This window comes from Aotus nancymaae, unplaced genomic scaffold (genome assembly GCF_030222135.1).
Source record: "Aotus nancymaae isolate 86718 unplaced genomic scaffold, 86718_ANA_hifiasm-v0.15.2.pri h1tg000029l, whole genome shotgun sequence".
Classification (NCBI taxonomy): Eukaryota; Metazoa; Chordata; class Mammalia; order Primates; family Aotidae; genus Aotus; species Aotus nancymaae.
Genome location: NW_026988442.1, coordinates 24,893,449 through 24,916,831, shown reverse-complemented (window position 1 = coordinate 24,916,831; position 23,383 = coordinate 24,893,449). Strand labels below are relative to the sequence as shown.

General features: G+C 44.6%; 2 protein-coding genes across 3 annotated transcripts in view; one reads left to right on the top strand and one right to left on the bottom strand.

Annotated features, from left to right (window-relative positions):
• Positions 1 to 23,383, bottom strand: part of SYS1 (SYS1 golgi trafficking protein) — a 48,307-nt gene that overhangs the window by 19,330 nt on the left and 5,594 nt on the right. The window contains exon 5 of one of the 2 annotated variants that reach the window (XR_010344550.1): positions 3,200 to 3,287. Coding sequence is in view for 1 of the 2 variants with exons in the window: in XM_012467292.3 (XP_012322715.1) it covers positions 22,647 to 22,887 (241 nt within the window). In the remaining variant the exon portion in view is untranslated. Of the gene's footprint in view, positions 1 to 3,199; positions 3,288 to 10,570; positions 22,888 to 23,383 lie in introns of those variants that run through there. The other variant, XM_012467292.3, reaches the window with a different exon arrangement.
• TP53TG5 (TP53 target 5) lies at positions 11,873 to 15,546 on the top strand. Its single transcript, XM_012467293.2, is given in 5 exon segments — positions 11,873 to 11,947; positions 12,151 to 12,281; positions 13,904 to 14,421; positions 15,445 to 15,475; positions 15,477 to 15,546. Coding segments are annotated over 5 exon segments (825 nt in total).

The window sequence follows — 23,383 nt, the reverse complement described above, 5'->3', positions numbered from 1 at the left end:
ATCAATAACAGAAAGATAATAGGTAAATCTCCACACACACAGAGAAATTAAACACCACATTTCTTAATACTACATGAGTCAAGAGGTGCAGTCGTGCACTGGGTCACCAAGGTGACTCTCCCGAAGTATACTCCATCACATCTGGCCCCTCTGCCTACCATCCTCAACCCATCTCAATATGACATATCTCCGAAAACCACAACCTGAGCAGCTGGCCATAAATCTGGGTTTCAATTGGGGTACTTGTTCAGTACAATGACCTTAACCATGATGATTCATCTAGAGCTCATCAAAGATCTTGCCTAATAATTTGTGGGACCTGTGTAAGATCAGCAAATGTCTATCCCAATTTCAGACCCACTACCAAAAACTCATTCTGTAGCTCCATGTGGAATTAGATCCATCTTCTTCTGGTGTTGTTTTCAAAACTGGTAGGGATACAAAAGAAAAGCTTATCCAGAAAGAAAAATTGCATCAAACATTTAACATCTCATACTAAGTCTAGCAATGATGACTATATGTATTCCTGCTTAAATACATCTTCTATTATCAAAAAAACCCACTACATTTCTAAATAATACATGCAGCCTGGATGCAGTGGCTCACACCTGTAATCCCAGCACTTTGGGAGGCTGAGGTGGGTGGATCACCTGAGGTTGGGTGTTTGAGATCAGCCTGGCCAACATAGTGAAACCCTGTTTCTACTAAAAGTACAAAAATTAGCTGGGTGTGGTAGCATGCGCCTTCCCAGCTACTCAGGAGGCTGAGGCAGGAGAATCGCTTGAACCCAGGAGGCAGAGGTTGCAGTGAGCCAAGATGGCGCCACTGCACTGCAGCCAGGCGACAGAGTGAGACTCCATCTCAAAAACAAACAAACAAATAATATTTCTAATATGGGTAATTTGTATCTCCTTCTTTCCCTCCCTCCCTCTCTCCCTCCCTCCCTCCCTCCCTCCCTCCTTCCTTCCTTCCTTCCTTCTCTCTTTCTATTGGTTAACCTGGCTAGAGATCTGTTAATTTTATTCATAATACAAAGAGCCAGCTTTTGGTTTCACTGATTTTCTTTATCATCTTCCGGTTTTCAATTTCATTGATTTCTGCTTTGATTTTTATTATTTAAGCTTAAATTGTTCTCTTTCTCTAGTTTCTTCTTTCTCAAGCTTAGATTGATTTTAGATCTTTCTTCCTCTCTAATATATGCATTTAATGCTATAAATTTTCCTCTAAGCATGGTTTTTGCTGCATCCCACAAATTTGGCAAACTATATTTTTCATTTTAATTTAGTTAAAAATATTTTTATGTTTCTCTTGAGTCTTTTTTTTTTTTGATCCATGTGTTATCTACTAGTATGTTGTTTATTCTACAAATATCTCAGAGGTTTTCCAGCTCTCTGTTACTGGTTTCTAGCTTAATTCCACTGTGGTTTGAGAACATACTTTGTATGACTCTATTCTTTCACATTTCTTCGGGTGTGTTTTGCGGCCCAGAATGTATTATTCTTATTATATATTTTTTGAGGTGGAGTTTTGCTCTTGTAGCCCAAGCTAGAGTGTAATGGCGCGATCTCGGCTCACAGCAACATCTGCCTCCCGGGTTCAAGCAATTTTTGTGCCTCAGCCTCCCAAGTAGCTGTGATTACAGGCATGCACCACCAGGTCCGGCTAATTTTGTATATTTAGTAGAGACAGGGTTTCGTCATGTTGGTCAGGCTGGTCTTGAATTCCCGACCTCAGGTGACCTGCCTGCCTCAGCCTCCCAAAGTGCTGGGATTACAGGCATGAGCCACTATGCCCAGAAAATGTATTATCTCTTGAATGTTCCATGTGAGCTCAATATGAATGTGTATTCTGTTACTGTTAGATGGAGTACCCTATAAATGCCAGTAGATCAAGTTGATTGACGGTGGTATTCAGATCAAATATATCCTTACTGATTTTCTGCTTACTTGATTTATCAATTATTGAAAGAGGGTTGTTGAAGTCTTGAACTATAATGGGATTTGTCTATTTCTCCTTGGAGTTCTACAAGTTTTTGCCTCATATATTTTGGTACTCCATTGTTAGTGGCATATACATTATAGGTTGTATGTCTCCTTGGAGAATGCCTCTCTTTATCTCTGATAAAGAGATAAAGATAAACTTGTTCTGAAGTTTGCTTTGCCTGAAATTAATACAGCTACTCCAGCTTTCTTATGATTAGTGTTAGCATGATACATTGTTCTCCATTCCTTTACTTTTAGATTATCTGTGTCTTTATATTTAAAGTGTGTTTTTTTAAAAGGCTACATATAGTTGGGTCTTGTACTTTTTACATAGTTTGACAAGCTCAGTCTTTTAATTGGTATATGTAGGCCATTCACATTTAAAGTGATTATTGATACAATTGGTTTTATATTAATCATGTTTATGATTTTTTTTAATTTGTTGTACTTTTCTTTACCTCTTTTTCTTTCTCCCCCTTTTTTTCTGCCTTCTCTGGTTCCAACTGAGCATTTTATATGATTCAATTTTCTCTTCTCTCTTAGCCTATAATTTTACTTTAAAAAACTTTTTTAAGTCATTGCCCTAAAGTCTGTAATACACATTTATAACTAAATTTTCAAACAACACTATACCACTTCAAAGGTAGTGCAGATACCATAAAACATGGACCCATATTCAATTGAATCCACTGATATATAAAACAAATTACACACCAAAATGAAGTGGGGTTATTCAGGCACTCTAGCCTGGTCTAATATTTAAATTAAATTAATATAATCTACCACAGTAATGAACCAAGCGGGGGGAACCACATGATCATATCAATTGTAAAGAAAAATCATTAGAGAAAATTCAATATCCATTTATGATAAAACCTCTCAACAAACTAGGAATGGAAGATAACTTTAAACTTGATAAAGGCACCTACAAAAAAGTATGGCTAACATCATACCTTATGGGGAAAGACTGGATGCTTTCCCCTCAAGATAAAAAATAAGGCAAGAATGTCTGCTCCCATCACTTTTATTCAACATAGTACTGGAAGTCTTAGCTAGTACAATAAGGCAAGAAAAAGAAATAAAAGATATACAAATTTAGAAAGAAAATATTTGCAAATCACACACCTTACAAAGGACTCATATCTAGAACATATAAAGAACTTTCAAAACTTAACACTAAAAATACAAATAAACAGGCCAGGCACAGTGGCTCACACCTGTACTTTCAGTGCTTTGGAGGCCGAGGTGGGAGGATGACTTGAAGCCAAGAGAATTCAAAACCAGCCTGGACAACACAGAAAGACCCTGTATCAAAAGAAAAAAAAAATCAGCTGGGCGTGGTGGTGAGTGCCTGTAGTCCTAGCTACTCAGGAGGATCACTCTAGTCCAGGATTTCAAGGCTGCAGTGAGCTATGATCATACTACTGCACTCCAACCTGGGCAAAAGGGCAAGACTCTTTTTCTAGAACAAACATACAAACAGTCTAATTAGAAAATGGGCAAAAGACGTGAACAGATATTTCACCAAAGAGGATACAGAGATGGCAAATGAGCACATTAAAATTATGTTTTGTTTTGTTTTGTGACACAGTCTTTCTCTGTTGCCCAGGCTGGAGTGCAGTGGTGTGATCTTGGCTCCCTGCAACCTCTGCCTCCCGGGTTCAAGTGATTCTCCTGCCTCAGTCTCCCAAGTAGCTGGAATTACAGGTGCATGCCACCACACCTGGCTAATTTTTGTATTTTTAGTAGAGATGGGGATTCATCATGTTGGCCGGGCTGGTCTCCAACTCCTGACCTCAAGTGATCCACCCACCTAGGCCTCCCAAAGTGCTGGGATTACAGGCATGAGCCACTGCACCTGGCCTAAAATATGTTAAACATCAATAGTCATTAGGGAAATGCAAATTAAAACTATGGTAAGATATTACTACACACCTATTAAAACAGCTAAAATTATTCTAAAAAGCAAGTCAAGATGCAGAGAAGCTGTATCAATGTATGAACAATGTATGAAAATTGCTGATGTTCTGGACAATTGTTTGGCAGCAGTCATATTCCTTGAAGTTTATTCCAGAGAAATAAAAATTATGTGTGGGGACAAAAACCTGCATAATAGCCCTATATTGGAAAAAAACATTCTTCAATGGGTGAATGGCCAAACTCTGTTATATGTATAGCACTCAGCAAAAAAAAAAAAGGACAAATTACTGATACAACAACTAGGGTGGACAGAAAGGGTATTATATGGAAAAGCCAATACAAAAGCCACTCTTGAAAGGTTACGTACTATATGACTCCATGTATATAATATTTTCAAAATGACAAAATTATAGAGATCAAGTGGGATTTTTAGGGATTCGGGTGAGAAGAAGGAGGGGTGACTGTAGCTATGAATAGCATGAGGAAGCCTCGGGATGATAGAACAGTTCTATACTTGATTGTGATGGTAGTTACATGAATTTACACATGATTCTGATATTTTACCAAAGTTATGTAAGATTTTCCCACCCACTGGAAGAAAATGAGTAAAGGGCACACAAGACCTCTGTGTACATTTTTTTGAAACTTTCTGTGATTTTTTAAAGTACTATTGATATATGGCGATAACTTGGATCTCAAGAGCACTATGCTAAGTGAAAAGAGCCAACTTCAAGAGGTCACATACTGTGTTGATTCCACTCAGATAACATTTAACATTTTTAATATCTTCACTTGCTTGTATTCACATAATATTCTTGAAATGACAACAATTATAGAGTGGATAACAAATTAGTGGTTTCCAGGGATTAGGTATTGGATGGAGGAGAGAGGTATAGATGGCACAAGAGAGATCTTTTTGGTGATGAAACACACATACACAAATGAGTGCATGTAAAACTGGTAAAATCTGAACACGGTTTGTATATTGTACTACTGTCCATTTTCTGGTTTGCATGTTGTTCTAGCTTTGTCAGGTGTTACTCTGCAGGAAGCTGGGTGAAAGGTACACAGGACCTTTCTATTTTTGCAACATCTTTGAATCTATAATAATTTAAAATTAAAAAAAAACTTAAAAAGTGAAGAGAGTCTTTTCTAATTTGGTATTTATATAGGAACAAAAGAAAAAAGAAAGGAAAAAACAATTTAAAAAAGTGAAAAGAGGCCTTTGAACCCCAAAATTCTACTAGCAGGAAGCAGACTGAGAAAACAACTCAACTGCAAATGCACAGAAAAAGGAAGGAATGACTCAGAACGATGAATCCAAAGGGGAATCAAAATCCTCGTAGGATTTTATGTAGAAATCAGCAAGTTGATTTTAAAATTCAATGGAGAGAGGTAGTCTTTTCAAAAAATCATATTAGGGTTGGGTGTGGTGGCTCACACCTGTAATCCCAGCACTTTGGGAGGCTGAGGCAGGTGATCACTTGAGGGCAGGAGTTCAAGACCAGCTTGGTCAACATTGTGAAACCCTATCTCTACTAAAAATACAAAAATTAGCCAGCTGTCTTGGCACACATCTGTAATTCCAGCTACTTGGGAGGCTAATACAGGAGCATCGCTTAAACCCAGAAGGTAGAGGTTGCAGTGGGCTGAGAGCACAACACCAGCCTTGGCAACAGAGACTCTGTCTCAATACAAAACAAAATCCTGTTGGAATAACTGGATATATATAAGCAAAAGAAGAATCTTAATCCATACCTTAGACTATTTACAAAAGTTCACTTAAAAAAGGTCAAATAACTAAATTTAAAAACCTACAACCATAAAACATATAAAAGAAAATATAGGAGTAAGTCTCTGTGACTTCAGGCTAGGCAAATATTTCTTAGATATGATACCGAAAGCATAGCCCACTTTAAAAAGTGATAGATTGGATCATCAAAATTAAGAATCTGTTCTTCAAGAGACAGTTAAGAAAATGAAAAGATAAACCACAGGCTAGTGGAAAATACTGGCAAATCATATATATAATAAAGAGATCCAGAATAGTAAAACAAACAAACACACAAGCAAACTCTCAACGCAATTATAATTAAAAGAAACAACTTAAAATGGGCAAAAGACTTGAACAAAAACTTTATCAAAAAACATAGATGGAAAATAAATACTTGAAAATATGTTCAACATTATTAGTCATTAGGGAAATGCAAACTAACACTACCATAAGATACGATGACATACCTACTCGAGTAGCTAAGAACAAAACAAACAAACAAAAATCCAATAATACCAAATATTGCCAAGAATGTGAGTCAATTAGACCTTGAATATATTGTAGGTGGGAATATGAAATGGTACAGCCACTTTGGATACCTCTGGCAGTATCTTCTAAAGTTAAACTTTTAATTACCATATGATCCAGTAATCTCACTCGTAAGTACATATCCAAGTGAAATAAAAACTTGTATTTCCACAAAAACCTGTATACACATGTATTTAGTAACTTTGTTCATAATCACTGAAAACCCGAAACTAGTCCCAATGTCCTTTATTGATTGTATATACAAGCTGTGGCATATTTATAGAATGAAATACTACTTAACAATGAAAAAAAAAAAACAAATTATTGACACACCCAACATGTGCAAATCTCAAGTGAAAGAAATCCAGATTCAAAGGGCTGCATACTATATGATTCCACCTATACGGTGTTTTGGAAAAGGCAAAGCTATAGAGACTGAAAACACACATCAGTTTGTTGCCAGGGCTGGGAGTGGGAAGAGTTAACTAAAAAGAAGTGGCTTGAGGGAACTTAGGCGGGTTATAAAGCCGTTCCATATATTGATTGTGGTGTCCTACACTAGTATGCATTTGTCAAAACTTAAAGAACTGTATACTAAAAAAGGTAAATTTTACTATACATAAAATATACCCCAGTAAACCCGATTAAAGAAGTTAAAGCACTATGAGAGGAAACAAAACAAAAAAGTAGAATCTCCCACTCATTAAGATGGCGACTATCAAAGAAACAGAAAATACCAAGTGTTAGCAGGGATATAGAGCAACTGGAATCCTTGTACATGGTTGGTAGGGATGTGAAATGATATAGCCACTTTGAAAAACAATATGGTGGTTTCTCAGAATATTAAAAAGAGAATTGCCATATGATTCAGCAGTTCCACAGTTCCACTTCTAGGTACATACCCAAAAGTTGAAAGCAAGGCCTTGAAGAGATATTTGTATATCCTTATTCACAGCAGCATTATTCACAATAGCTAATGGTGGAAAGAACTCAAATGTCCACTGATAAATGAACAGAGAAAGAAAATGCCTATACATACAATGGAATCAATGGACTATTATTCAGCCTTAAAAGAGAAGGAAATTCTTTTTTTTTTTTTTTTGAGATAGAGTTTCATTCTTTCACCCAGGGTGGAATGAAGTGGTGTAATCTCAGCTCACTGGAACCCCGACCATCTGGATTCAAGTGATTCTCCTGCCTCAGCCCCCCAAGTAGCTGGGATTTTACGTGCCCACCATCATGCCTGGCCAATTTTGGTAATTTTAGTAGAGACAGGGTTTCACCACGTTGGCCAGGCTGGTCTCAAACTCCTGACCTCAGGTGATCCACCTGCCTCGGCCTCCCAAAGTGCTAGGATTACAGGCGTGAACCACCACACCTGGCCAAGAGAAGGAAATTCTGACACATGCAACAACATGGATGGACCGTGAAGACATGAAATAAGGCAGTCACAAAAAAGACAAACATTGTACTAGTCCACTTATATGAGGTTCCTAGAGTAGTCAAATTTATAGGGACAGAAAGTAGAACGGTGATTGCCATGGGCTGGGGAGGTGAAATGGGCAGTTATTTAATGGGCACAGAGATCCAATTTTATAGGATAAAAAAGTTTAAAGATGGATATCCATGATGGTTGTACAAAGAGAAGGTACTTAATGTCACTCAACTACTTTTTAAAAATAGTTAGGACCAGGTGTGGTGGCACATACCTGTAATCCCAGCACTTTCTGAGGCTGAAGTGGGCAGATCACTTGAGGTCAGGAGTTTGAAACCAGCCTAGCCAACATGGTGAAACCCCGTCTCTACTAATAATACAAAAATAAGCCAGGTATGGTGATGCACACCTGCAGTCACAGCTACTGGGGAGGCTGAGCCATGAGAATCACTTGAACCCAGGAGGTGGAGGTTGCAGTGAGCCAAGATTGTGCCACTGCACTCCAGCCTGGGTGATAGAGTGAAACTGTATCTCAAAAACAAAAACAAAAATGGTTAGAAGGTAAATTTTATATTATCTGTATCTTATTACACCATATTTTTTTAAAAAAAAGAGTGGAGGTTTTCACGCAAGAGCCTTGGATTTAGTCCGCATGGCTTACCAGCTATGTATCAATGGGTAGGTCTCTTGACGCACTTTTCTGGTTTTAGCCCCTGCCACTATTGGCCCCTACTTTCTATTCCAGCAACATACAACTGTTCATAATTCCATTCCATACTCATATTTTTTAAATTCCCTCTTTTGAGAATGCTCTGCCCACCTCCCCATTCCCCATACCCCTTTGCCTGGCCAACGTCTACTCATCCTTCATTCCTCATCACCATCTCTAGAAAGAGTCCCTGACATCCTCGCACTGGGTTGGGGGGCTCCTTTTCTGTGCCTCCACAACCCTCAGTATTACCCATATGATAGATAACACTATTTCTTTCTTTCTTTTTTTTTTTTTTTTTAATACTTTCTGGAGCCAGGCACAGTGGCTCATGCCTGTAATCTCAGCACTTTGGGAGGCCAAGGTAGGCAGATCACCTGAGGTCGGGAGTTCAAGACCAGCCTAACCAACATGGAGAAACCCTATCTCTACTAAAAATACAAAATTAGCCGGGCAGCTACTCGGGAGGCTGGGGCAGGAGAATCACTTGAACCCAGGAGGCGGAGGTTGTGGTGAGCCAAGATTGCGTCATTGCACTCCAGCCAGAGCAACAAGAGCAAAATTTCCTCTCAAAAACAACAACAACAACAAAAACAACAACAAAAAACCTTTCTGGGCACCTGTAATCCACCAGGCACGGTTCCAGGATCTGGGGGCTAATCAATGAATAAAACAGATACAAATCCCTGGCCTTGAGTCTACATTCTAGAAGTACCTCTCCCCTTGGCCTGTAAACCTAGAGGCATGCTCTGTCTATAATGTTGATGTCCCTCAGTGCCTAGCACACAGTGATTCCCCAGCCCTCGGAGCTTGGGGGCTGAGTGGCAGGTATAGGCGATTCTGATGCAGGCCGCCAGGTGCCAGGGCCTCAGAGCAGCCATTGTTCAGTGAAGTCCAGTTGATCAGAACTGAAAGTGTGTGCAAGGAGAGGGATGTCTGAGCGGGCAGAGCAGCCAAGGAGTATCGGGGTAGACAGGAGGGAGAGAGGGAGTACCCTCTGTGTCTTCCTTGCCAAATCACCACATTGCTTTCTTCTAGGGCACAGCAGCAGTTTAACCCCTACCTAACCTTCACTCTAATAAGAAAGGATCCAACAGGAAAGGATATTTATATGTTAGAAGCTGTCCCACAGCCTAGGGTTGGCCCCTTACCCCTCTATTCAGAGCTAAGCATACTCTGTGAATGCACATCTCTCACTGCTAGAAGTGGAATGGTGTGGAGTGGGTCCCACACTTGATTGGGTATCTGATTGGCCTGCTGAATGGGGTGGTGCCTACAAAGATGTTTTTCACAAGCTCTTCATACCATTCTGATGCAGCCAGCTGGACACCAGAGATTCAGGGCAGCCAGCGCCCTTCAAAGCCTGCTGTGATCTGCCTAACCCACCGCAACTCCCTCTCTGCCTCATCTATTCCCCACCACCATTCATTCTCCTCTCTCCCTTCTCTCTCAGGTGTCTGCTCAAATCTCATCCTGTTGATGAATCTTTCCTAGACCACCTTTTTAATATACCAAACTCTCTACCCCTGCCCTCCCTACCCCCTTGACCCTGTTTACTATTCTCCAGGCGCTTATTTCCATCTGACGTAGCACTGGCATACTGGAGCTGACTCATAAGGGCTCACAGAAGTCTACTGTTACACTTCTAGGAATTCTGCAGGCTGCTTGTTAAGCATGACTATCATTAAAATTTAATTTATATCAACTTCAAATAAATGATATTAAAAACAAAGGTGAAAAATGTTTAAACTTGTCGTTTTCTATTTTTTTTTACTACCTTTTACTATTATCTATGTTCTTAGGATTCTTTCTGCCTATCTGTACAGTAGAAATATATCATATACAAATCATATATAGATCTGAAAAAAGACCCTCCAAAAACAACATAAAAGAGAAAACATAACCAAGTGTCCTGTCCGTAGCTGTTTGATTGTAAATAACAAAAAGAATCTGAGAAATATACTTTCAGTATTCAAAAACTATGGTCCAATTCAGCAAATAGGTCAATCAAGTCATTGATAAATGAGTTAAATTTCAGTATCTCTGTTGTTTCACTTTTTCACCTTCTTACTGTTTAGTGTAAATGAAAATACCAGCATTAATGTTGGTATTATACTTCTTTATTCATCACAACCATAGGTTGGCTATAAATAGAAGGGTTAGGCAAAATCCAAGAAAAGCATACTGTAAGAAGCAATTCACTAATGGAAGTTACAAAAAAAAAGAATATCATAGAATTTTATTATTTATTTCTATAAGTAAAATTTATAATACACACACATACATTTTGCTTTAGAAAGTCCATTATTAAACATTTACAAGTACACACACAGTTTCCCCTCCAGTAGAATGTAAGCTTGAGGGCAAGAATTTCCTGTTATTCTAGCACTTAGAAAAAGCACCTGGAATATAGCAGGCAGCCAGTCAAAACAGGCAACATGATTGAATGGATGAGCATGGTTTGGGAATCACTGGTTTCATGGGTTGACTATTAGACCTTGGTTAGGTTTCCAGCCCACTATGATCTAGCTGGGCTAGATCATAGTGGGACCTTGAGTAAATTATTCAACCTCTTTGAACCTTGGCTTCCTCATTTAAAAAGAGGAGATAATCCTCTTACCTCACAGGGAAGTTGTGACAATGTACACAGCTGTCTGTCACCTACTGTCTGTATTTCTTTCTCACCCTCTACCCCTCACCTCTGCCATGTACACTCCTTGGAGACCCAGCCCTGCTGCTGTCACATTTCAGTGATGTCACAGCTACAGGTGGTACAGAGACAGCACCATCATCTGATGCCCAGCCTGAGTGCTGGCTGAACTGAGAGGAGCAGGGTGGGTGCCTGGCAGTGGTCTTGCTCCATTTGTCTCTGAGGTCTCACAGCCCCAACATGAGTCCATCAGCAAAGAAGAGGCCCAAGAACAGCAGGATTTCCAAGGTCAGACTTGGGACTAGAACTTGGGGGGTTGAGTCCCTAGAGGGGACCTTAACAGAGAGTCCACCATGCCAAGGACAGGGGCTTTCCAGCATGGGAGAAAAGGGAAAGGTGAAGGGTGAAGGGTGAAGGGAGGTCAGGAAAGTTAAAATGGTCTCCCAGTTCTGTCCCCAGACCAAGATGACAAAACTCCCAGCCTAGGATTGGTCAAACCATGCTCAGTCAAATGGAGAGGCACATGGAGGAGTTCAGGAGGATTCCTCTAGTGTCTCACTCTGACGCCCAGGCTGGAGTGCAGTGGCAAGATCTCAGCTGACTACAGCCTTCATCTCCTGGGTTCAAACGATTCCCCTGTCTTACCCTCCTGAGTAGCTGGGACTACAGGCATATGCCACCACACCTGGCTAATTTTTCTATTTTTTTTTAGTAGAGCTGAGGTTTCACCATGTTGGCCAGGCTGGTCTCAAACTCCTGATCTCAAACAATCCACCCACCTCAGCCTCCCAAAGTGCTGAGATTACAGGCATGAGGCACCATGCCTTGCTGATTCTTCTGGGTTTATGTCTCTCTCTTACCCTCTGTCCCTCAGATGCAAGATGAGAAACCACAGGATGAGACAGAGCAGCCTGTGAGAAAAGTAATTGAGAGGAACCGTCTGAGAATGGTGAGACGCCCCGTTTTGGCCCCAGCTTGGGGGAGCTCATATACTCATGCAGTGCTGCCCTGGTTGCCAGGCTGAGTGGCCACTCAGCCCACAGGAGCCAGTAGGCCAGCCCTCAGCTGAGCAGAGCCAGAGGCAGGCAGGGGAGAGGGAGGCTGTCCAGGAGAGCTGAAGCTTCTATTTATCTGGTTTCTCGACCTTGGCAGGTGTTAAAAAACTTGTCACTCTTGAAGATACTCAAGAGCTCGAACCGCCGGATCCAAGAACGGCATAACCTGGCCAAAAGGTGTTGGAATTCACTGGTCAGTGTTCCAAAGATCCTCCACGTCTCCTCTGGGTAAGCATGGGCCACCCACGGCCCCCACAATGGACCCAAATGCCCTCTTACTGGGAATAGGCGTTGTGCTAAGGAAGTTAGTCTCATTTTCACAATGGCTCTGTGAGAGAGGTATTTATTAACTCTATTTTACTGCTGGAGAGCTGAGGTTCAAGAGATGAAATGATTTGTCTCACTCAGTTAACTCAACTGATAAGCAGTAGAGCTAGGATTTGAAGCCATTCCTGTCTGATGTCAGAGCTGTGGCCATAACAATGGCTGTAATCATCCAATTGTGGCCCTCACTTCACCCTGGGGCACTGAGACAGGTCACTCCTCCTCCTCCCCTTGCAAGTAAATATAACCCACAGAGTCACCTGCAGACTGACCCCTGAAATTTGAGGATTAATTAGTCTTCGTGAGGCTCAGTTTCTTTATGAATTTCTTTTTATTTTTTTACCATGCCTCTGAGACAAGTTCAAACTATTTCCTCATAAGTCACATGAGGATATTAAGAAAGCTAACATCAATTAGTGCCTGCTAAATGCCATCTACTGTGCTAAGCACTTAAGAAGTTTCCCATTTAGTTTATTCTTCGCAGCAATCCTGTTAGGTAGACAGAATTATCCTAGTTTTACAGATAAGGAAGCAAAGGCTCTGAGAGGGTAAACATCCTGCCTAAATCACATAGGCAGTAAGAGGCAGAAGCAGAATCTGTGCTCTGTAAGCCACTCTGCTGCACTGCCTCCTACTTCACAGAACTGTTGTAAGGATCCCGAGTCTGGCACAGAGCAGGCACTCAATCAGCAGGAGCCATTATTGTCATCACAGTATTGCCATTATCTATAGCCCAAGGCCTCATGTCTCTCCACACCCTTGGCTAGGATGGTGTTGCCACTGGAGGGTTTGCAGGGGACCCAGTCTGTTATAGACACTCTTTGGGAAAGACTCAGCATTGAATATTTCTGTCAAGGCCACCTCTCTGGTCTCCTCTTTCTGATTTGGCCTCTAGTTGCAGACAATCAGGAAACACAGAGCTAGAAGGATCAGCCCCATCATTTTCCAACTTAAAAAAATTTTTTTGTATGGATACAGGGTCTCACCAGGTCGCCCAGGCTGGTCTTGAACAGTTTTCCAACTTTATTAAAGCAGTAAAACCTCTGTTCAAATATCTGTCCCCAAGCCCCAATTGTGTTGCTCTGGGCAGGCGGAAGGTATCCTGCCCTCATCTTGCCCCCAGCGGGTCTCGGGTTGACATTGAGATACCTCCTCAGAACACTAAGGTTTCTTGGAGCACAATTTAGGAAAACTACTGGACTGTTCACCCTCCCAGCTGAAGTCCAGAGAGACAGAACCCTAATCTAGTGGCCAATGATGTAGACAATATCCATTCCTAGGGGCCTTAACTACTAGTCATGGCTTCACCTTCCCAGACTCTCACATCCCTTCTGCCAATGCTTATCACATCCTCTCACACTAGCACAAGACCTCTGGGCAGTAGGGAAGTTTCTTGGCAGGCCCCTCTAGCTTTTTTAACAGGCTCCCCTGAGCTGGCTACATAGCAACTGTCTCGGGGCAAGGCTAGGGGGCCAGGAACAGGGCCTTGGTCCTGCTCTGCTGACTGCCTTTCCTCTCCCTGCCAGGGAAAACAGTGCCTGCAATAAAGTGAAACAAAATAATGAAGAGTTCCAGGAGATTGGGTGCTCCAAGAAGGAACTCAGGTCCAAGAGATTAGAGTCCACAGAGGACTCTAAGAAAAAAGAGTACAAGGAGTGGAAGCCCCAGGTGCAGTCAGGGATGAGGAACAAGGCGAAAACGTCATTGGCAGCAATGCCATGGAAAGAAAAGCAGGTAGAGCCTGAGGTTCCAAGGACATCAAGGGATCAAGGCTTGAACCCTGGAGCCCAGGGGAGGCAACAACTCACTGAGGGCCTCCGAATCATCGTCATTAAGCCCCAGCACCACAGAACTCCCATGGGGGATAGGAAGCAGCTGGATGTGGCCAACCAGTGGATCTGGTTTGAGGGGCTGCCCACACGAATCCACCTCCCAGCACCCCGGGTGATGTGCAGACCCTCCACCCTGCGTTGGATCAAGCGCTGCTGCACCCGCTTCTGCTCTGCATCACTTGAAATGCCTATGTGGCGTCCATACAAGGTGGGTGTCACAACACCACTGCCAGGACAGGTGAGAGGCACTCCCAAGCCAGGCCCAGAGCTGGGCCCCAGAGTCAAGACTCAGGATCTGGAGTCTTGAGTGGTGTGTGGCTGGCAGTGCTGGGAGGCTGCACCTTCATGTCCAGAGGGGGAAGCCTTAGACCAACATCATATAGCAGGCTAGTGGCTAGGCTGAGGCCTCCCAGAATACAGCTAGGGGATCTGGGGAAGGAGTGGCACTGGATGTGTGGGTACTAAAGTGAGCCATCTCATTGCCTGAAGGCCTTAGCAGGGGTGGGAACAGCTGTGGCTCTGAATCTCACAGTCAGAGGCCTAAGTAAGCTGGTTTAAGGATTTCCAAATGTGGGAGGAGGGAGGTGGTCAAATAGGGCTTTGCTGCATCCTATTCCCTCTTAGACCAATTCAACTCTCCATTTATGTTTGATGTATTCATGCCTCAAGATTTACTGTGAACATGCTAGGCATGGTGGCTCACGCCTGTAATCCCAGCACCGTGGGAGGTCAAGGCAGGAAGACTGCTTGAGGCCAGCAGTTCAAGACCAGTCTGGGCAACATACTGAGACACTGTCTCTACAAAAAAATTTAAAAATTAGCCAGATGTGGTGGCTTGCACTTGTAGTGTCAGCTACTTGGGAGGCTGAGGTCAGAGGATCGCTTGAGCCCAGGAGGTCGAGGCTGCAGTGAGCTGTGACTTTGCCACTGCACTCTACCCTGGGCAACAGAGCGAGACCCTGTCTAAAAAAAAAAACAGAGAGATTTACTTTGACCAGAAAGTTCCTTAGCAAAACAAGAAGAAAATACTCCAGTCCTTTCGTGGGAGAATTAAAATCCCATGAAAGGAAAGGGGTGAGTGCCTACCGCATCTAGCTTAAAGGGAGGCTTTCCCTTTTTAGCAAAGCCATTTCCAACCCATTCCCACAGCACCCTTGTCCCTGCGGCCGCTCCCCAAACGACCAGCGCCCCCTGGGGACAGCCTTAGCGCCTAACACCGAGGTCTCTGCTGGCAGGTGATGTGACCTGGATGGGAGCCAGAGGTGCGAAGAGGGTGGAGATCGCGCAATCAGCTGAAGGGGAGGGATGAGTGGGGAAATTCACCAGTCTACAAATAAAATCTTCCATATGGCACCTAAGACTAATACTGCTTACTCTGCCTGCTTGTCTGGGGCTGGGAAGGATGAAGGAAACAGGCCTTCGGTAGAGGTGGAAGAGAGCATGTGTCACGGCTTCGGGCTTCCCCCACCCCCACCCCAAGGCACTTAAACTCAGTCTAGACCCAAAGAAGCCAACGAGCTGCACCCCTCCCCCACCTCCGCGAGCTGGTCTCCTGAGTGGCGCGCTCTATGAAGTCAGCTCCTGTGCTTCCTGGGTACGAGGTGCCTCACAATCGCCCCGTGAGCCCAAAAGAGGAAACCGCGGTGCGGAGGCAGAAAGTAACTTGCCCAGGCTCATTCAGCTAGAAAGTGGCAGGAGTAAGGGCTCTAAACTAGGTCTCCTGGTTGCTCCCCATTCCATTTTCCCAAGAAAGGGAAAAGGCGAAATGAGAGCCTGCTCAGAAGTCGCGAAGCAGGTGGAGTAGCCCCAGCACCCTGTGAGTCATGCGCATGCACTGCGACCTGATTGTCAAAAACTGATGGTCAAAAACTGATTGCATTGCAGCTGGTGTCAAAAAGTGGATGTCAAATTGGACGTCAGCTGAGCCTCCAAATGTGTTCTGCCTTGATCACAGATCATAGAAGGCACAGGGTCAGGCAGGGGAGCTGGTACTGCATCCCTAGTGCTCCAGCGTGACATGGCAGGTCCACCCTCAATCCGAAGCTTAAACCTCAAGCCTGGTCGACCCCATCTGGCCAGGGTCATCCTCTGTCAGTAGGAGTCACAGGACCCTAACCATGTCGTGGGGAGAGGAAAGCCCAAGGGAGCCGAGTTTTCTTGGGACCAAGGCCTCCATATTCCCCGGAAGCTGGCTGAGTGGTGTGGGCGCCCTCGGGAGAGCAGTGGAGCCACTGAGGGGAGCAGAGCTCTCCAGGGTTGGGGGTCAGAGCAGCGATGAAGATAGAGCTTCAGTTTGGGAGAGAGGGAGAATGATTGGATGGACTCCCCACCTACCCCGCCCACTCGCACGCTCCTCCCCACCCCTCCACTGGGCACCAAGCCTGGGCATCAGAAGCTGCTGGGACCAGCCTGGGCGGAGCCACGTTGTGGGGACTGCTTAGCACTGCATAGTGGCTGCTCTCAAGGCGGCTGGGTACCCCTGCAGCCCGCTCCCGAGGTCCCCTTTCCAGCGCAATCTTCCTGGAGCTCACCTACGGTGCCTAGCTCCGCCCCCACCACCCCGCCACTTCCCACGCAGCATCCACCCCAATAACCTCCACCTCCAGCGGTCTTCCCACTCAGCTTGCACTCCAGCCCATTTCCTGAACAGTACCCACTGTGGTTCCTTTGCTGGGTTTCTTTAATTCCATCAACTTTTGAAAATAATTTCTACGGTCAGGCGTGGTGGCTCACGCCTGTAATCCCAGCACTTTGGGTGGATCACGAGGTCAGGAGATTTGAGACCATCCTGGTCAACATGATGAAACCCCATCTCTACCAAAAATACAACAATTAGCCTGGTGGGCATAGTGGTTTAGGCCTGTAGTCCCAGCTACTCAGGAGGCTGAGGCAGGAGAATCCCTTGAACTCAGGAGGCAGAGGTTGCAGTGAGCCAAGATTGTGGCACTGCACTCCAGCCTGGGCTACAGAGCAAGACTCTGTCCCAAAAAAAAGAAAAAAAAAAGGAAAATAATCTACTCACTCTTCCATTCCATCAACCTTTGTGTGAACTGTCCTGAGTGCGCCATCAGCAGGCAGTCAAGACAGTGCCCTCCCAACTAGAGAATCTGACCCTTTCTGGGGAGCCCCCTTGCACTAGCCTTCATGGGAGTCTGCCCAGGGAACCCCAAGTGGAGGCTGGATTGGGGAGGGCCTGGGTGAGACTGGCAACTTCCACTTTGCTCCAGAGAGCTGGAGTTGGGCCCCATTGCCCACTGGGAATGCCACCAAGTAGAGGGGAGGGCTGTGTGTGAAGGCAGAGACCCAGCAGGGCCAGGGCAGCAAGGGGCAGGCCTGTGGGTGAGTGAATCCCAGCAGTACACTCCTTCCACCTCATCCTACCTGCCCAAGCACTTAGGCCTTTGGCCACTCACCTCCCGAAATTTCACAACTGGGGTCTCCCCACTACCACTCTCCTTTTGTTTAATGACTTCAATCCAAGTCTCCTCTTCTGGGCCCAGTAACACAGATTTGGGGAGGACACCACCCCAGATATGGCTGCCTAACAAGTTAACTGGGAAAAAATTAGTGTTTGAATCTGATTCTATATTGAGTGCCTTTTCAGAAGTCACATGACCTCTCTGAGCCTATTTCTTCATGTTTATCAAATAGTGATACTGATGTCTGTTTCAGGGGGTTTTAAGCAAATCAAGCTTGATGTAGGAGAAGCCAGTTTGTGCAGCGCTGAACAAATGTTTGGCCTTTTCCCACACCACCCACCTGGCCCTTTGCCATTATAATAAAACCCTGTGGCTAGTCCTGGCTCCATTTCTCACTTAGCAGCAGCTACCTCACTACCCACCTTGAAGGAACTAGCTGCTTGTTAACAAGTCAAACGTATGTTTACATTCACAACCTTTTGCTAATACAGCATCTAGATCCCCAAGAGTGTCCCTCTCACAATTGTCTGGACCACACATAAACATAACTGGACGGTGAAAAGAGGATGAGGCTTTTGAGGCAGATAGGCCTAGCTTCTTGTCAACTCTGTCATGGGGAAAAAGTTTACCCCCAGTCTCTGTCTGCAAAATGGGGGAAATAGTGGTGCTTACCTTATTGGACTAAGTAAGAAGACACATAAATCACTTTGCAGTACCTAGCAGACAGGAACTCAATACTTGGTAGTGGCACCTAGAGGACTGACAAGCCTATCCCCCAAATAACATTTGAAAACACAATGCTCAGAAGAAAGGTGCCTCTTCTTCTATAAAATGGATAGGGGGGTGGTAGCCTAATAATTGCCTAGAATTATGGATCACTTCCTACGTGCCAGGTTCTGTGCTAGGTGCTTTACACGTGACATCTCATTGCATCTTCACAATAAAACCAAGGAAGGAACACTTTTTCCATTTTATGGAATTAAGTGTTGCTCCACCAGAAAAAACAAAAAAACAAAACAAAACTCAGGGAAGTATGTACCATTATGACCCTCATTTTACATATGAGGAAACCTAGGTAGGGGAGATTACATAGCTTACCCAAGATCTTACAGCTAGTAATGGGACTCCAGGACTTTCCACTCCACTGCAGCTCTCTAAAGTCTTCCAGAATTGGATCCCTATGACTGTGACTTGCCCAGGTAGTGGTAGGGCAGGGATTCAAACCCTCAGCTCCCTCTATTTCCTCCTGCCTCAATGCTGTTTCTACCACCCTTTATTACTTTCCAACAGAAAACCTTAAGACAGTGGTTTTTCACCTCTCCACAGAGGAGTTCTCCTCTACCTTGATTCTATCCCTATTCCTCCTGCCTTAGGTTCCCAGAGGCCCTGCTTCTGAGACTGTGTGGTCCCCAGGCTGCCAGTACAAGGAGGTGTTCCACACCTGTGCACTGCCTGCCTTCTGGGACTGGCAGAAGGAAGCTACTCAGACCTGGGAGTTGCTGAGGAAGGAGTCCAAGGGGATTCCTGTCCAGGGGAGCCTGTGTGAGCTGTGTACCCTCCAGGATGTTGAGGGTCCTGGAGCTTCCCATTCTACCGTCTGATGTCTGCCGGCTGCCATCTTGGCTCCCATTTGGCACTCCCATATGTACAGGGCTGCCTAGAGTGAGGGGTTAGAAGTACCCTCTGAGCCAGACATCCCTTTCTCCTTTCCTGTCCTCCTTTCAGAGTTACAAACTATTCTGAGCACCAGCTATGCAGGAGTCTCCACTTCTCTCTCTGAATGGTCCGAGTTCAGGTGGTGGGTGGGATAAAGGGAGGTCAACTTCAGACACCTGGATAGTTAAGGGATATGCCGACTCAGCAGAGGGCTAGAAGTAGCTCTCTTACCTAGGTACCATCCTTTATCCTTTGGAAATAGATTTCCCACATTCCTAAGATCACTTGAAAATCTCTGGCCAACACCAGGCAGAATGGCTCATGTCTGTAATCCCAGCACTTTGGGAGGCTGAGGTGGGTGGATCACTTGAGAGGCAAAGACTTTGAGAGTAGCCTGGCTAACATAATGAAACCCTGTCTCTATGCAAGATACAAAAATTAGCCAAGAATGGTGCTGCATGCCTGTAATTCCAGCTACTTGGGAGGCTGAAGTATGAGAATTACTTTAATCCAGGAGGCAGAGGTTGCAGTGAGCCGAGATCCGGCCACTGCACTCCAGTCTGGGTGATGAAGTTGGAGAGAAACATAATCTCAAAAAAAAGAAAAGAAAGGCCAGTTGGGCTTCATGGCTCACACACGTTATCCCAGCACTTCGGGAGACCAAGGCAGGCAGATCACTTGAGCCCAGGAGTTTGAGATCAGCCTGGGCAAAGCGACAAAGGCCACCCTATCTCTAAAAAAAAAAAATTAGCCAGGCGTGTAACATGTGTGTATAGTCCCAGCTACGGGGTGGTGCTGGGGCAGGAAGATCACTTGAGCCTGGGAGGTTGAGGCTATAGCAAGCCAAGATCACACCACTGCACTCCAGCCAGCCTGGGTGACAAAGTGAGACCCTGTCTCAAAAACAAAAACAAAAACAAAAAACAAAAGAAATCTCTGTCTATATTTAATGTACTGCATATCAGCTTTTCTTAGAAAGCTAGTAATGTTTATAATGTACTGTTCATCCTTGGTATTTAAAACAATACGGCAGGACAAGAAGATATGATTATAAGATGATAAAGACTATTTAACCAGACTGTTTAACCAGTCAGAACTTATACATCCCTAACTCTTGACCTCTCCAAATGAGCTTATTAATATCACTACCAGAGCCCAAATCCTGCCTCTGCCAGCTCCTAAAAAGTCACTTTGGGTAAGTTCCTTACAGTTCCCTTATCTGTAAGATATAGATGATGTTACTTCTTACTTCAGAGGGTTCTTGTGAAGATTGAGAAAAGAGACATAAAGCACTCAGCCCACACTGCTGGTCACCTCCTAAGCACTCAATAGATGTTATTTATTATTAAACTGACAAGCATGTCACTCCCATTGCCCTGCCCTCTCTGGAGCTCAACTCTAAAAACTGCTCTTATTATTACTTTAGAAATCATAAGAATCTCACTAAGGTCAAATATTTTTGATCCCCAACTATCATGAAGCTCAGTCTCCACATTGCTGAAAAAAAGTTTGGATCGTGTGACTTTCAGCCCTTTCTAAAACTCAAATAAACACTCAGGGGACAGAGATTTGTCATCACAGAAGATATGCAGAAAAATAGGCACAAGACCTTGAAGTGAATCCCAAAGAGGTGCTCTAACCAGACGGAGTAACCACCACCACAGCTGGTCAAGGGTGACAGCAGCCACATGCTGTGTGTTCTTTCAAAGTCAGTCATGTGCCTGTAGAGTTTGTGGTGTCTGGAGGGAAATTGATCGGCCCAGGGAAGGTCATCCCAGCTGGTCTTACCTCCTAGACCCTGCAGCCACGATTACTGTGCTCCATTAACAAACTGCTTCCTTCCAACAAGGCACCATGAGTTACTGAGGTGCCTCACCCTAGAACATTCCCAGTCTCTTCCCAGGCATGTTTACCCCTAAACCTTCATCCTGTCAGCATCAGCTCCCTACTCTGTAGGGCTGAGAGCCAGGAGGTCAGATGGGCTTCTCAGGGAGACAGCAAAACTCATCTGTGCTACCGTAACACTGAGAGCTGAAAACTGACAGCTCTCTTGGGAAGGTTCTAAAGAACCCAAAGAGGAATAGTGAAGGTTTCAATGTGGAAGTGGGTCTAGATTGTGCGCTCCATTGAACATGTTCAGAAATCACTAGCAAGTAGGAAAGGAAACCCAAGAATCATGCGGTTCATTTGAGGCTAACAGGGGAGGCTGCAAGTGGAGAAGACAGGATGCAAGAGTTTCCTGCACTGAGTATTTTAGCTGAATGGAGGAATGACTCTGGGGTCCAGGAAAGGGAGAAGGTGCCCTAATCATTCTTTCAAGTTCCCTTGCCTGACTGCACTGATCTCTCTCAATCTCAACCATGGCATTACAGAGTAAATACAGGCAGAACCGTGGAAAATACTATATTTATATACACAGGAACGACAGCTGCAAGCCCCTCACAGAGGAAACTCCACCCCAAAGAAAAATCTTAGCAGCAAATTCCTATCTACCTCAGCACTATCAGTACAGCCCAGACCAGAAGGCTGGGCTTCTTGTCTCCGGGAACCCATCATACCCTTCCCGCCATAGAATTCTAAATAAGGCAGGAAAAAGAACTGGAGTCCAGTGGGAGCTGGGTGCCTGGTCATTCCTAGAAGACAGGCAGTGTCTTTATGATGAAGGTTAGACTTTGAGCGATGCTGGGATTCTTCTCTGGGTCCTATGGCCTGCTATGTTGAGAGCTGGCAGCAGGATGGGGACCTGGTAGAAGGAACTGGAAGAAAGTCATAGGTTCTTGGGTTCACACACACGTGCGTATAACAGGGCACAGGCTGTGCATTTTCCTTGTGCTTAATGCCTCCATCTGTCATCCTCTCCCTGACAGCAGCCTAATACTTTACACCTACATTTCTCTCTGTGGCTCTGGATCTGGAAACCAAGTGTTTCTCCAAACAGAACTGCTGTGATTCGGCAGCACTGCAAAGGTAACAGCTGTCCCACGGAGGCAAGACAGATAACTAAAGAAGTGGTTTGCTCCAATCAGATATCCTTGATTTCTTTTCTCTCTTAAAACAACAGGCTGGTGACAGGTATTGTGGCTCAAGAGTGGCATGGTTCCAATTCTGTTAATACCCTCAAAGAGGTCCCCCTCCTGACCTCTCAGATACCAAGGCTTCAGCAGACAGAGGCCATTCTTGCAGCTGTCATGCTGACTGCTACCTGCCTTCTTTGACAGGCCCTCACTATCTCTCCCACACCAACAGAGACTTCACATTTCCAGGGTTCCTCTCAGATCTGGGCTGGACCTCATCTGGAGGGTCTGAGCAGCCCAAGGTGTTGAGGGGCCCGAGTGCCAGCAGGATGTCCAAAGGGCCCAATTCTAGACATTGGATTTAGGGGCTGAGTTGAGGGGGATCTCCTTGAGCTCCGTCCGCATGCACAGGTACTCCCCGATGACAGCCATGAGTGCAATGCACACGGCTTGGACCAGCCACCAGGTCAGCGCCGAGGGGAAACGGGAGCTGTAGAACCAGCAGCCCAGGAGGTGAAAGAAATGGACAGTGACAGTGAAATCCAGACACTGCTTCCCTCGCCGGATGAAGTACAGCAAGCCCAGGGCACTGTGGGGAGAGGACAGCAGTGAGTTGTCACTGGGTTGTCCTGGCCTTAGGTTATTTGGGAGGGTGGGGACAATTAGGATGGCAGCACAGTGGTCAGAAGTGACAAGATAAGTGTGAAGCAAGGGTTATGATATTAGATGCCTAGAAGAACCTGGCGGGTAACTTCGAGAGTGAAGCTGACTGAGCATAAGCTTGATGATCGAAGGCAATTGTCACTAGGGGATCCTAGGAATTGGTGGGAATTGTGACACCCTGAAGCACACATGTCTAGCTAAAGTGGGGGCAGTAGCTACTTGCATCTAGGCAAATCTTGTCATGCTAGAAGGTTGGCCTGGAATCAATCAGTCATTCCATTAGTCAAGAGAAGCCAGAAATCTGGATTTTTATATAAAATAGCCTGATTTTCAACTAAGTGAAAAAAAATGTTTTAAACACCATGTGTGGGCTGACATCTATGTAAGCCAAACAAAACCTATCTGGAAGACAAATTTAGGTC